Raw genomic sequence first — 13,160 nt, 5'->3', positions numbered from 1 at the left:
CAGACCTCTTCTTCTTCCATGGCATCAACAGGGCACACAAGTGATATTATTTGTCGTCGTTGTAAGGGAAGAGGACATTTTGCGAGAGAATGCAAATCTCAGCGTGTGATGATTGCTACTGAGGATGGTGGGTATGAGTCCGCCAGTGACTATGATGAAGAGAATTTGGCTCTTATTACACATGAAGAACACGGTGGAGATGATTCTGATCATGAGACGCAATACATGGCTGCTGAAGATGCTGACAGGTATGAATGTTTAGTTGCTCAATGTGACTCCCTCGATTCAATCGTACACTAATCATACACGCAAATGTGTACGATCAAGATCAAGGACTCACGGGAAGATATCACAACACAACTCTAGACACAAATTAAAATAATACAAGCTTTATATTACAAGCCAGGGGCCTCGAGGGCTCGAATACATAATTTCGATTACACAAGAGTCAGCGGAAGCAACAATATCTGAGTACAGACATAAGTTGAACAGGGATGCCTTAAGAAGGCTAGCACAAAAGCAACACGATCGAAGAGGCACGGCCTCCTGCCTGGGAGCCTCCTAACTACTCCTGGTCGTCGTCGGTCTCCACGTAGTAGTAGGCATCGGCGGTGGCATCTGGCTCCTGGGCTCCGACATCTGGTTGCATCAACCGGAAAGAAGAAGAAAGGGGCAAAGGGGGAGCAAAGCAACCGTGAGTACTCATCCAAAGTACTCGCAAGCAAGGATCTACACTACATATGCAACATTATCAAAGGAAGGTTGTATATGTGGACTGGGTTGCAGAAATGCCAGAATAGAGAGAAGGCCTAGTCCTATCGAAGACTAGCATCTTCTGGAAACCACCATCTTGCAGCAACAGGAGGGAGTAGAGTAGCATAACTAAAGTAGTAGTAGTGTTATCAACCTCGGCCAGAGATCCTTTCTCGACTCCCTGCGAGAAAGCAATCCCAGAGCCATACTATCCAGTTATCATCACAATCCATTACTCATCACAAGTATCCAGTTCTAGTTGTATCGATCGGGATACAACTCCAAGTGTCCGTTACCGTAGGACAGGCTATCGATAGATGTTTTCTTCCCTGCAGGGGTGCACCAACTTACCCACCATGCTCGATTAACTCTGGCCGGACACACTTTCCTGGGTCATGCCCGGCCTCGGCCAAACAATACGCCGCAACCCGACCTAGGCTTAATAGAGAGGTCAAGCACGCCGGACTAAACCTATGCCCCCAGGGGTCATGGGCCATCGCCCCGGGAACTCCTGCACGTTGCGTGGGCGGCCGGTGAGCAGCCTAGCTACCTCCTTAAAAAAGGCGGGAGCTTACCAGTCCAACCCGGCGCGGGCCGCTCAGTCGCATGGCGTCTATTAAGCTTCGGCTGATGCATACGACGCAGAACGCCCATACTATGCCCACGTGATGGTTAGTGCTATCAGGCCAGAGGCCCCTCGGATCAAATATCCTAATCGTAGTGGATTAGGAACGCGCGGTAACAAGCAGAGACTCGCGAAAGATGTGACCCCGTCGCCCCGTCTCGAGGACTTGCGGCAAGGGCTAGGAATGCCCGGCCATGCCTCGTAATTATCTCGCGGGCACCTTCCAGGTCAACCCGACTCCACATCACTCGCAATTATGCTCGTGCGGGTACCCCTCAGGGTCGACCCGTCTTTAGTAACATGGTTCAGTGTAAAGTCATAGTAACCATAGTAACCATGTGTCCAAACATCAAGGGGAAAACCCGAGGAATCACCCCCGGTGAATTCCACTCGATGTAATCATCAAGGTGAACGTAAGAGGGACCACCCTCGAAGTTCACACTTGAGGGGTTGCACAACAGAGTCATATCGGAAGTGGTTTAAGGTGGAATCACCCTCGATGACCACGACCGAATAACTACACTAGCGGGTTAACATCAGAAGTGCTGATGAGGCCTCACCCTCGGCACTCGATAGTAACCCAGTAGTGTCGAGCAACTAAGGGGAGGTGATGTGCGGTGTCGGGGCCTGGTCTTCGATCCCGTTGATCGGGTCTTCGATGATGAAGCAGGGGCAACAAGGACAAGGTGGGGGTCACTGGTGGATCACTAACCAACCTATACTAAGCAGTTTAGGATAAGCAGGTAGGTAACAATAAGCAGGTTACAATAAACATGCTATGCATCAGAATAGGAGAAAACAATAACAATAGCAAAATCTAATGCAAGCATGAGAGAATGGAATGGGCGATATCGGGATGATCAAAGGGGGGGCTTGCCTGGTTGCTCTGGCAAGGAGGGGTCGTCGTCGACGTAGTCGATCACCGGGGCATCATCGGCCTCGGGGTCTATCGGAGAGAATAGGGGAAGAAACAGTAAATATAAGCAAACAGATGCAACGCTAAGCATGACATGGCGATAAGCAGAACTAGGGTCGACCTAACGTAGTACTACACGTTGCAGACGGAGGGGATAAACATCCGGGGATGAATTCCCGACGTTAGGTGGATTCCGGACAAAGGAAAAGAGGGGGAAGTTCCAAGTTCAGCATGCTAGGGTATGTGACAGATGAACGGACCACGTATCCGGATTCGTTGGATTTTTCTGAGCAACTTTCATGTAGAAAACATTTTCATCGGAGTTACGGTTTAATTACTATGATTTTTGCAAGTTTAAAACATATTCTGGAATTATTTATATTAATAGAAAAGGAATTATGACGTCAGCAGAGTGTCAGCATGACATCAGCAGGTCAACAGACCCGCTGACTGGTCAAACTGACCAGTGGGTCCTACATGTCATAGACAGAGGGCTAACAGTGGGTTATTTTAATTAAACGTGGTTAATTAGCAGCTGGGCCCCACATGTCAGTGACTATTTAGTTTAACTATTGATTTTAATTAGAAAAACGTTTTAGGTAAATTAATTATGCGGTGGGGCCCGCAGGTCAGCGCCACTGGGCTGCCCAGTCAGTACGTTGACTGGGTCAACCCAGTCAACGGGGCCCTCAGGGCCTACGAGGCAGTGACCAGGGGAGGGGCCCGCCTAGCCACGTCGGCGGCAGCCGGCGGCTCAACGCCGGCGACCTTCAGACATGGCGGAGGCACAGGACGGCGTCGGGTTTCGTCTACAGGCGGCCGTTTCACGCGCGAGAGGGCGCGTTCGAACGAGCGGAGCTAGCCGCGTCAAACCGTGGCGGTTATGTGGCCGGAGGTGGCCGGAAACGAGGCCGGCGACGAGCTACGGCGGCGGCGCGTATGGGACCTCGACGGAAACGGCGCTACGGAGCTCGGCGGAGTGCGTGCGCGTGTTCGTTGTGCTCCTAGGGGCACCAGGAGCACGGTGATGTGCTCAGGCGAGTGTGACAGCGGGTATGGCGACGGCCACGAGCTTGTCGGCGGCGGACAGAATACGGGCGCGGTGGCAAGCTAGCTACGGCGCACGAGGAAGCTAACGGAGAGGAGCAAGAGGTGGAGGAGCTCACCGCGCGGCTAAGGAAAGCCTTTGAGAGCTTAGTGGCAGCAGACGGTGGCCGGAGTGGAAGAAGATCGATGGCGGCCGAGGCGGAAGGGGGCGGCTGGATCCACGCGTTGTGGAGCTCCCCAACTCCTGTTCGAGGACGAAGACGAAGCAGACAACGTCGGCGGAGATGAGGGGCACGGTGGTGAGGCAAGGCGATGGCTGTGGCCGCGTGTTTTACGGCGGCGAGTCCATGGCGGCACTCGGTAGCGGCGGATCTGGAGGGGAGAGGGAGGGCGACGAGGGAGAGAGGGGGCAAGTGGGCGAGTGGGGAGGGAGCCCGAGGCGTCGGGGCTGCCCTTATCCCCTCGCCGGTGACGTGGCAGCGCGGGGCGCCGCGCCGGGTCCGGTGGGAACGAGCTGGAGGGGGGCTCGGTCGCGTGAACAGAGAGGAGAGGGATGACCGGGGAGGGGGAGCGGGCCGGCCTAGCTGGGTCGGCTGGCCGGGTGGGCCGAAGCCCAGGTGAGGCAGGGGGCTTTCTCTCTCTCCTCTGCTTTTCCTTTTCTTTTAGTTTTTCTTTTTATTTTCAGCAGCTTTTGCATTTTCTTTTTAGCCAATAATGACTTTGCAAAATTATGCCACTGGCCAAAACAATTTCAAAGAATTAAAGTGCACTGCCACAAAAAGGTTGGGAGGCTTTTGGAATAGTTGCCAATTTTATAAATTAAAAAGGGCATTTAATTTATTGCTTAGGTCACTGTTTTAAGTAGTTTAGGCCACTTAAACCCTTTGCAAAAATGTTGGTTCACCACCAATATTAGTTGTGGAATATTTGGCACTTGATGGACATTTTTGTTTTCATGTTTGAGAAATTTTGAATTTCACTTAGCATTTGAATTTGCATTCAAAGGGGAAGTTGAAAGAAACATGAGATAATAATGATCAGGCACATGTTTAGCAAAAAGATTAACTTAACCCCAGGGGTTACTGTAGCATCATTACACCGGGTTGTTACAACTCTCCTCCTCTAAAAGAAATTCTCGTCCCGAGAATTAAGAGGTAGAAGGGAACAGATTGGGGTATTCAGCACGGAGGTTATCCTCGCGTTCCCAAGTGGCTTCATCTTTAGAATGATTTGACCATTGCACCTTGAGGAACCTGGTAACCTTCTGGCGTGTTCGACGTTCAGCTTCTTCAAGAAAGCAGATCGGATGCTCTTTGTATGTGAGATCATCTTGCACTTCAATCAGCTCCGGATCCACTTCACGTTCCGGATCCTTGAAGCATCGACGAAGTTCCGATACGTGGAAGACGTCATGAACGTGAGAGAACTGAGGTGGCAACTCCAGTTGATAAGCCACCAGTCTACGACGGGAGAGAATGCGAAAAGGACCAATGTAGCGCAGAGCTAGCTTGCCCATGACTCCGAACCGATGAGTGCCTCTCAAAGGAGTGACACGCAAATAAGCTTGTTCACCAGGTTGATAAGTTGAACCCCAGTGTTTACGATCATAATTGCTCTTCTGGCGGGACTGGTCCGCCTTGAGATTATCCCGGACAATGCGAACCTGCTCTTTAGCTTGTTGAATAATGTCTAGACCAATGAGCGTCCGTTCCCCAGTTTCTGACCAATTCAGAGGGGTTCGGCACTTACGTCCATAAAGCAATTCGAAGGGTGCCATCTTCAAGCTGGCTTGATAGCTGTTGTTATAAGAGAACTCCGCATAAGGGAGAGATTCTTCCCACTTCTTGCTGAAAGAAATAACACAAGCTCGAAGCATGTCCTCAAGAATTTGATTAACTCGCTTGACTTGGCCTTGGGATTGGGGATGATAAGCAGTGTTCCAGGTAATATGAGTTCCCATTGCCTCTTGGAAACTATCCCAGAACTTTGAAGTGAATATACTGCCGCGGTCTGAACTGATCTCCTTCGGAATGCCGTGGAGTGACACAATTCTGGAGATATACAAGTTTGCTAATTGACTAGCAGTGATTGTCTCCTTGACTGGCAGAAAGTGAGCAACCTTCGAGAATTGGTCGATGACGACAAAGATAGCATCGTTACCTTTCTGAGACTTGGGAAGGCCAGTGACGAAGTCCATTTGGATCTTATCCCACTTCCATTCAGGAATCGGAAGCAGTTGTAGAAGTCCAGCCGGTTTTTGATGTTCTACTTTGACGCGACGACAAACGTCACATTCCTCAATATATCGAGCAATGTCTTGCTTCATATTAGACCACCAGTACTTCTGACGGATGTCTAGATACATCTTGGTACTTCCCGCATGAATAGAGAGAGGAGTGTCATGCGCTTCTTTCATCACCTTCTCTGTCATAAGCTCGAACCGGGGTACTACAATGCGATCTCTGAAGTATAAGGTTCCATCTTGACCAAGTGAGAAATCTCTGGATTTCTCTAATGCAAGATCCTTTTTCATCAGATCAACATGTGCATCTTTGGCTTGAGCAGACTTGATTGCTTTCAGAAGAGTTGGTTCCAAGACAAGGTTGTTCAGAGAACCCTGTGGAACTAGTTGAAGGTTCAGCTTGCATAGCTCTTCATAAAGGCGGGGTTGAGCTTTGAAGACCATGTGATTGTTGCAATAAGACTTACGACTCAGGGCATCGGCCATTACATTAGCCTTGCCAGGGGTATAAGATATACCGCAGTTGTAGACAGCAATAGCTTCCATCCACCGCTGCTGACGGTGGTTCAGATCTGGCTGAGTAAACAGGTACTTCAGACTCTGATGATCAGTGAAGATCTCACAACAATTACCGAGAAGGTACTGTCGCCATAGCTTCAGTGCGAAGATAACCGTAGCAAGCTCAAGGTCGTGAACTGGGTAGTTCTCTTCGTGATCACGCACTTGACGGGAGGCATAAGCAATCACTCTGCGCTCTTGCATTAGGACACATCCTAATCCTTGTCGTGAAGCGTCGCAACAGATGACGAAGTCTTTGCGAGAATCAGGGGGAGCAAGCACTGGGGCAGAAGTCAGCTTGTCCTTGAGTGCCTGGAAACTTTCCTGACATTTGTCTGTCCAATCAAACTTAACGCCTTTGTGTAGCAGATTGGTCAGTGGCTTGGCGATCTTGGAGAAGTTCTCGACAAAGCGGCGACAATAGCTAGCTAGTCCGAGAAAGCTTCTGACTTGCTTGACAGTCTTCGGAGGGGTCCAGTCAAGAATAGCCTGAACTCGCTCTGGGTTGATGGCAATACCATCCTTGGAGATGACATGCCCAAGGTAGGTGACTTTGGGTAACCAGAATTCGCACTTGGAATACTTGGCATAAAGTTGATGCTCTCGAAGCTTCTCTAGAACAAGTCAAAGATGTTCAGCATGTTCTTCTTTGTTCTTCGAATATACCAGGATATCATCCAGATAGACTACGACGAACTTGTCGAGGTAATCCATGAATATATAGTTCATCAAACGAGAGAATGTAGCTGGAGCATTGGTCAAGCCAAAAGACATGACGGTGTACTCGTAAGAACCATAACGAGTGACGAATGCGGTCTTTGGAATATCCTCTTCACGAACACGGATCTGGTGGTAACCCAACCTCAAGTCGAGTTTAGAGAAAATCGATGAACCAGCCAGTTGATCATACAGATCATTGATCCGAGGAAGGGGATATTTGTTCTGAATTGTAGCTTGGTTGATAGGACGGTAGTCTTGGACCAAACGGTTCGTTCCGTCCTTCTTCTTGACGAAGAGAGAAGGTGCTCCCCAAGCAGAGGAACTTGGACGAATGAAACTCTTGCGAAGAGATTTGTCGATTTCCTCCTTAAGTTCAAGGAGTTCATGAGGTGGCATCTTGTAGGGTCGTTTGGCAATAGGAACGGTGCCTGGTTTCAAGTCGATGACGAACTCGACAGCCCGGGCAGGGGGTATTCCTGGAAGTTCTTCTGGAAATACGTCTTGGAAGTCGTGAACGACTGGAATCTTTTCAATTCCCTCAAGAGGTGTTGTGTTCAACGCATTCAAAGCATAAAGTCGTGGTTCAGCGTTTTGAACAAGCTGAGCATGGTAGGTTACTATCTCATCGGAAGGATGTAGGAGGTGAACGACCTTGGTGGCGCAAACGATAGAGGCAGTATGCGCTTTCAACCATTCCATTCCCAGAATGAGGTCAATATTGGAAGACTCCAGAATAATGGGAGAAACAAGGAATTCCAACCCTTCAATTTCAACGGGGACGTCGCGACCAATCATGGTAGTTCGACACTGACCCGCAGGGGTGCGTACCACTATCGGAGTGTTCATGGGCTCGCATCGAATGTCATGTGCGTAAGCAAAATTTTCTGACATGAATGAATGTGATGCTCCTGAATCGAATAAAATAGAAGCCGGTACTGAATTAACGAGAAGAGTACCCATCACCGTGACAGGCTGGTCTTGAGCTTCATTCAAATCAACATGATTAGCCTGACCACGACCATAAGGTCTGGCATTGTTGTTATGGGGCTGATTGCTACGACCAGTTGAAGGCAGAGCCAGCTGGCTCTTTTTCTGATTGCACTCTTTAGCAAGGTGGCCTGGGCGGCCACATCTGAAGCACAGACCATCATTGGGATCGGGAGTAGGAGCTTGGGATGGTACATCTCGAAGAGGCTGCCTCTGTGGTGGAGGAGGCAGACGAGGTGCAGCATAGGACTGTCTTGGTGCGGGTGCAGTTGGACGATACATGCTGTGGGGGATCCATATCCGACGCTTCTGCGCGGACGGGCCCGAAGATGAGCCAGCGTCACGGCCGCGCCTGAGGGATCCCTGATGTTCCTGCAGACCAGTTTCGACATGAATAGCCTTGTTCACCAAGGTGGCAAAGTCGGCAAAGTCATGAACGAGCAGTGCTAGCTTGATATCAGGGTGAAGTCCATCACGAAACTTCTCTTGCTTACGAGCATCAGTTGCAATGTCTTCTTCAGCATAACGTGACAAGTCCAGAAATTCCCGTTGATAAGCATCTACAGACTTGTTGCCTTGGGTGAGGTTACGAAAATCTTGCTTCTTCCTGTCCATGATTCCCTCAGGAATGAAGCGGGCACGGAAGGCAGCTTGGAAATCCGGCCAAGTGATGACCGTTCCAGCAGGTAGGGTACGCCTGTGGCTGTCCCACCATTGAGCAGCAGGACCCTTGAGGAAGAAGGATGCGAAGGTGACATAGCTGGCAGGGGCAACACTAGCAGACTCCATTTCATACGTGATTTCGCGGAGCCAGTCATCAGCATCAAGGGGTTGAGTTGAGCTGCGGTAGATAGTTGGCTTGAGGCGCATGAAGTCCTGCAGAGTTACTGGGGTTGGCTGTTGATTCATATTCAGACGAGGAAACTGAGCCATCATTCCTTCCATGAACTAGCGGTTCAGCTCAAATTGTTGCATCATTCCGGCAAAGAATTCGGGCGGTGGTGGATCGTTGGCACCACGGCCACAACCAGCGGGTCTAACCATCCTGCTAACAAGTAACAGGGGGGTAGTTTAGCATTGAGCATTTGCAAAGACAAGGATCATTCATGATGAAACATGCATAAAGAAAGAGGTACGATGGATACCACTTAGTAGTCAACACGACACTGTGTGCACTACTCAAAATACTATTCTAAGGAATAGCTATGGCTTATCCAACTTTGGGGTGAATGTGGTCACGAGATCCTAATGTTAGAGTTCGTAAATTCGTTTAACCCGAATGGAAGAGAGATCAGAGTCCCAGAGTATAGATGAGGAGTAAAAGATCCTAATACCAGCCAATGGCGACGTGGGCCCGTAAGCCACACAGCCAATGTTAGTAAAAGTTTTTCAGTGACTAGACTCAAGTTCGGCCAAGGAGTTGGAAAGGGGGCTACCTACAGGCAGTCGGCTCTGATACCAACTTGTAACTCCCTCGATTCAATCGTACACTAATCATACACGCAAATGTGTACGATCAAGATCAAGGACTCACGGGAAGATATCACAACACAACTCTAGACACAAATTAAAATAATACAAGCTTTATATTACAAGCCAGGGGCCTCGAGGGCTCGAATACATAAGCTCGATTACACAAGAGTCAGCAGAAGCAACAATATCTGAGTACAGACATAAGTTGAATAGGGATGCCTTAAGAAGGCTAGCACAAAAGCTCCTAACTACTCCTGGTCGTCGTCGGTCTCCACGTAGTAGTAGGCATCGGCGGTGGCATCTGGCTCCTGGGCTCCGACATCTGGTTGCATCAACCGGAAAGAAGAAGAAAGGGGCAAAGGGGGAGCAAAGCAACCGTGAGTACTCATCCAAAGTACTCGCAAGCAAGGATCTACACTACATATGCAACATTATCAAAGGAAGGTTGTATATGTGGACTGGGTTGCAGAAATGCCAGAATAGAGAGAAGGCCTAGTCCTATCGAAGACTAGCATCTTCTGGAAACCACCATCTTGCAGCAACAGGAGGGAGTAGAGTAGCATAACTAAAGTAGTAGTAGTGTTATCAACCTCGGCCAGAGATCCTTTCTCGACTCCTTGCGAGAAAGCAATCCCAGAGCCATACTATCCAGTTATCATCACAATACATTACTCATCACAAGTATCCAGTTCTAGTTGTATCGATCGGGATACAACTCCAAGTGTCCGTTACCGTAGGACGGGCTATCGATAGATGTTTTCTTCCCTGCAGGGGTGCACCAACTTACCCACCATGCTCGATTAACTCTGGCCGGACACACTTTCCTGGGTCATGCCCGGCCTCGGCCAAACAATACGCCGCAACCCGACCTAGGCTTAATAGAGAGGTCAAGCATGCCGGACTAAACCTATGCCCCCAGGGGTCATGGGCCATCGCCCCGGGAACTCCTGCACGTTGCGTGGGCGGCCGGTGAGCAGACCTAGCTACCTCCTTAAAAAAGGCGGGAGCTTACCAGTCCAACCCGGCGCGCACCGCTCAGTCGCATGACGTCTATTAAGCTTCGGCTGATGCATACGACGCAGAACGCCCATACTATGCCCACGTGATGGTTAGTGCTATCAGGCCAGAGGCCCCTCGGATCAAATATCCAAATCATAGTGGATTAGGAACGCGCGGTAACAAGCAGAGACTCGCGAAAGATGTGACCCCGTCGCCCCGTCTCGAGGACTTGCGGCAAGGGCTAGGAATGCCCGGCCATGCCTCGTAATTATCTCGCGGGCACCTTCCAGGTCAACCCGACTCCACATCACTCGCAATTATGCTCGCGCGGGTACCCCTCAGGGTCGACCCGTCTTTAGTAACATGGTTCAGTGTAAAGTCATAGTAACCATAGTAACCGTGTGTCCAAACATCAAGGGGAAAACCCGAGGAATCACCCCCGGTGAATTCCACTCGATGTAATCATCAAGGTGAACGTAAGAGGGACCACCCTCGAGGTTCACACTTGAGGGGTTGCACGACAGAGTCGTATCGGAAGTGGTTAAGGCGGAATCACCCTCGATGACCACGACCGAATAACTACACTAGCGGGTTAACATCAGAAGTGCTGATGAGGCCTCACCCTCGGCACTCGATAGTAACCCAGTAGTGTCGAGCAACTAAGGGGAAGCGATGTGCGGTGTCGGGGCCTGGTCTTCGATCCCGTTGATCGGGTCTTCGATGATGAAGCAGGGGCAACAAGGACAAGGTGGGGGTCACTGGTGGATCACTAACCAACCTATAATAAGCAGTTTAGGATAAGCAGGTAGGTAACAATAAGCAGGTTACAATAAACATGCTATGCATCAGAATAGGAGCAAACAATAACAATAGCAAAATCTAATGCAAGCATGAGAGAATGGAATGGGCGATATCGGGATGATCAAAGGGGGGGGCTTGCCTGGTTGCTCTGGCAAGGAGGGGTCGTCGTCGACGTAGTCGATCACCGGGGCATCATCGGCCTCGGGGTCTATCGGAGAGAATAGGGGGAAGAAACAGTAAATATAAGCAAACAGATGCAACGCTAAGCATGACATGGCGATAAGCAGAACTAGGGTCGACCTAACGTAGTACTACACGTTGCAGACGGAGGGGATAAACATCCGGGGATGAATTCCCAACGTTAGGTGGATTCCGAACAAAGGAAAAGAGGGGGAAGTTCCAAGTTCAGCATGCTAGGGGCATGTGACAAATGAACGGACCACGTATCCGGATTCGTTGGATTTTTCTGAGCAACTTTCATGTAGAAAACATTTTCATCGGAGTTACGGTTTAATTACTATGATTTTTGCAAGTTTAAAACATATTCTGGAATTATTTATATTAATAGAAAAGGAATTATGACGTCAGCAGAGTGTCAGCATGACATCAGCAGGTCAACAGACCCGCTGACTGGTCAAACTGACCAGTGGGTCCTACATGTCATAGACAGAGGGCTAACTGTGGGTTATTTTAATTAAACGTGGTTAATTAGCAGCTGGGCCCCACATGTCAGTTACTATTTAGTTTAACTATTGATTTTAATTAGAAAAACGTTTTAGGTAAATTAATTATGCGGTGGGGCCCGCACGTCAGTGCCATTGGGCTGCCCAGTCAGTACGTTGACTGGGTCAACCCAGTCAACGGGGCCCTCAGGGCCTACGAGGCAGTGACCAGGGGAGGGGCCCGCCTAGCCACGTCGGCGGCAGCCGGCGGCTCAACGCCGGCGACCTTTAGACGCGGCGGAGGCACGGGACGGCGTCGGGTTTCGTCTGCAGGCGGCCGTTTCACGAGCGAGAGGGCGCGTTCGAACGAGCGGAGCTAGCCGCGTCGAACCGTGGCGGTTATGTGGCCGGAGGTGGCCGGAAACGAGGCCGGCGACGAGCTACGGCGGCGGCGCGTATGGGACCTCGAAGGAAACGGCGCTACGGAGCTCGGCGGAGCGCGTGCGCGTGTTCGTTGTGCTCCTGGGGGCACCAGGAGCACGGTGCTGTGCTCAGGCGAGCGTGACAGCGGCTATGGCGACGGCCACGAGCTCATCGGCGGCAGACAGAATACGGGCGCGGTGGCAAGCTAGCTACGGCGCACGAGGAAGCTAACGGAGAGGAGCAAGAGGTGGAGGAGCTCACCGCGCGGCTAAGGAAAGCCTTTGAGAGCTTAGTAGCAGCAGACGGTGGCCGGAGTGGAATAAGATCGACGGCGACCGAGGCGGAAGGGGGCGGCTCGATCCACGCGTTGTGGAGCTCCCCAACTCCTGTTCGAGGACGGAGACGAAGCAGACGACGTCGGCGGAGACGAGGGGCACGGCGGTGAGGCAAGGCGATGGCTGTGGCCGCGCGTTTTACGGCGGCGAGTCCATGGCGGCACTCGGTAGCGGTGGATCTGGAGGGGAGAGGGAGGGCGACGAGGGAGAGAGGGGCGAGTGGGGAGGGAGCCCGAGGCGTCGGGGCTGCCCTTATCCCCTCGCCGGTGACGTGGCAGCGCGGGGCGCCGCGCCGGGTCCGGTGGGAACGAGCTGGGGGGGCTCGGTCGCGTGAACAGAGAGGAGAGGGATGACCGGGGAGGGGGAGCGGGCCGGCCTAGCTGGGTCGGCTGGCCGGGTGGGCCGAAGCCCAGGTGAGGCAGGGGCTTTCTCTCTCTCCTCTGCTTTTCCTTTTCTTTTAGTTTTTCTTTTTATTTTCAGCAGCTTTTGCATTTTCTTTTTAGCCAATAATGACTCTGCAAAATTATGCCACTGGCCAAAACAATTTCAAAGAATTAAAGTGCACTGCCACAAAAAGGTTGGGAGGCTTTTGGAATAGTTGCCAATTTTATAAATTAAA

At 50.8% G+C, this 13,160-nt stretch overlaps 1 protein-coding gene across 1 annotated transcript; it reads right to left on the bottom strand.

Moving 5' to 3' along the window:
- Positions 1-4,488: 4,488 nt before the first annotated feature.
- On the bottom strand, positions 4,489-8,463 carry LOC141026004 (uncharacterized). The gene is made up of 4 exons (XM_073501944.1): positions 8,257-8,463; positions 5,761-6,183; positions 5,305-5,553; positions 4,489-5,004 (listed from the first exon to the last, which is right to left on the bottom strand). The coding sequence occupies exons 1-4, from the start codon at positions 8,461-8,463 to the stop codon at positions 4,489-4,491; spliced, it is 1,395 nt and encodes a 464-aa protein (XP_073358045.1).
- Between the last annotated feature and the right edge of the window lie 4,697 nt (positions 8,464-13,160).

This window comes from Aegilops tauschii, chromosome 6 (genome assembly GCF_002575655.3).
Source record: "Aegilops tauschii subsp. strangulata cultivar AL8/78 chromosome 6, Aet v6.0, whole genome shotgun sequence".
In the NCBI taxonomy this organism is placed as follows: domain Eukaryota; kingdom Viridiplantae; phylum Streptophyta; class Magnoliopsida; order Poales; family Poaceae; genus Aegilops; species Aegilops tauschii.
Note: the sequence above shows the minus strand (reverse complement) of the source record. Positions and strands in the feature narration are given on the sequence as shown.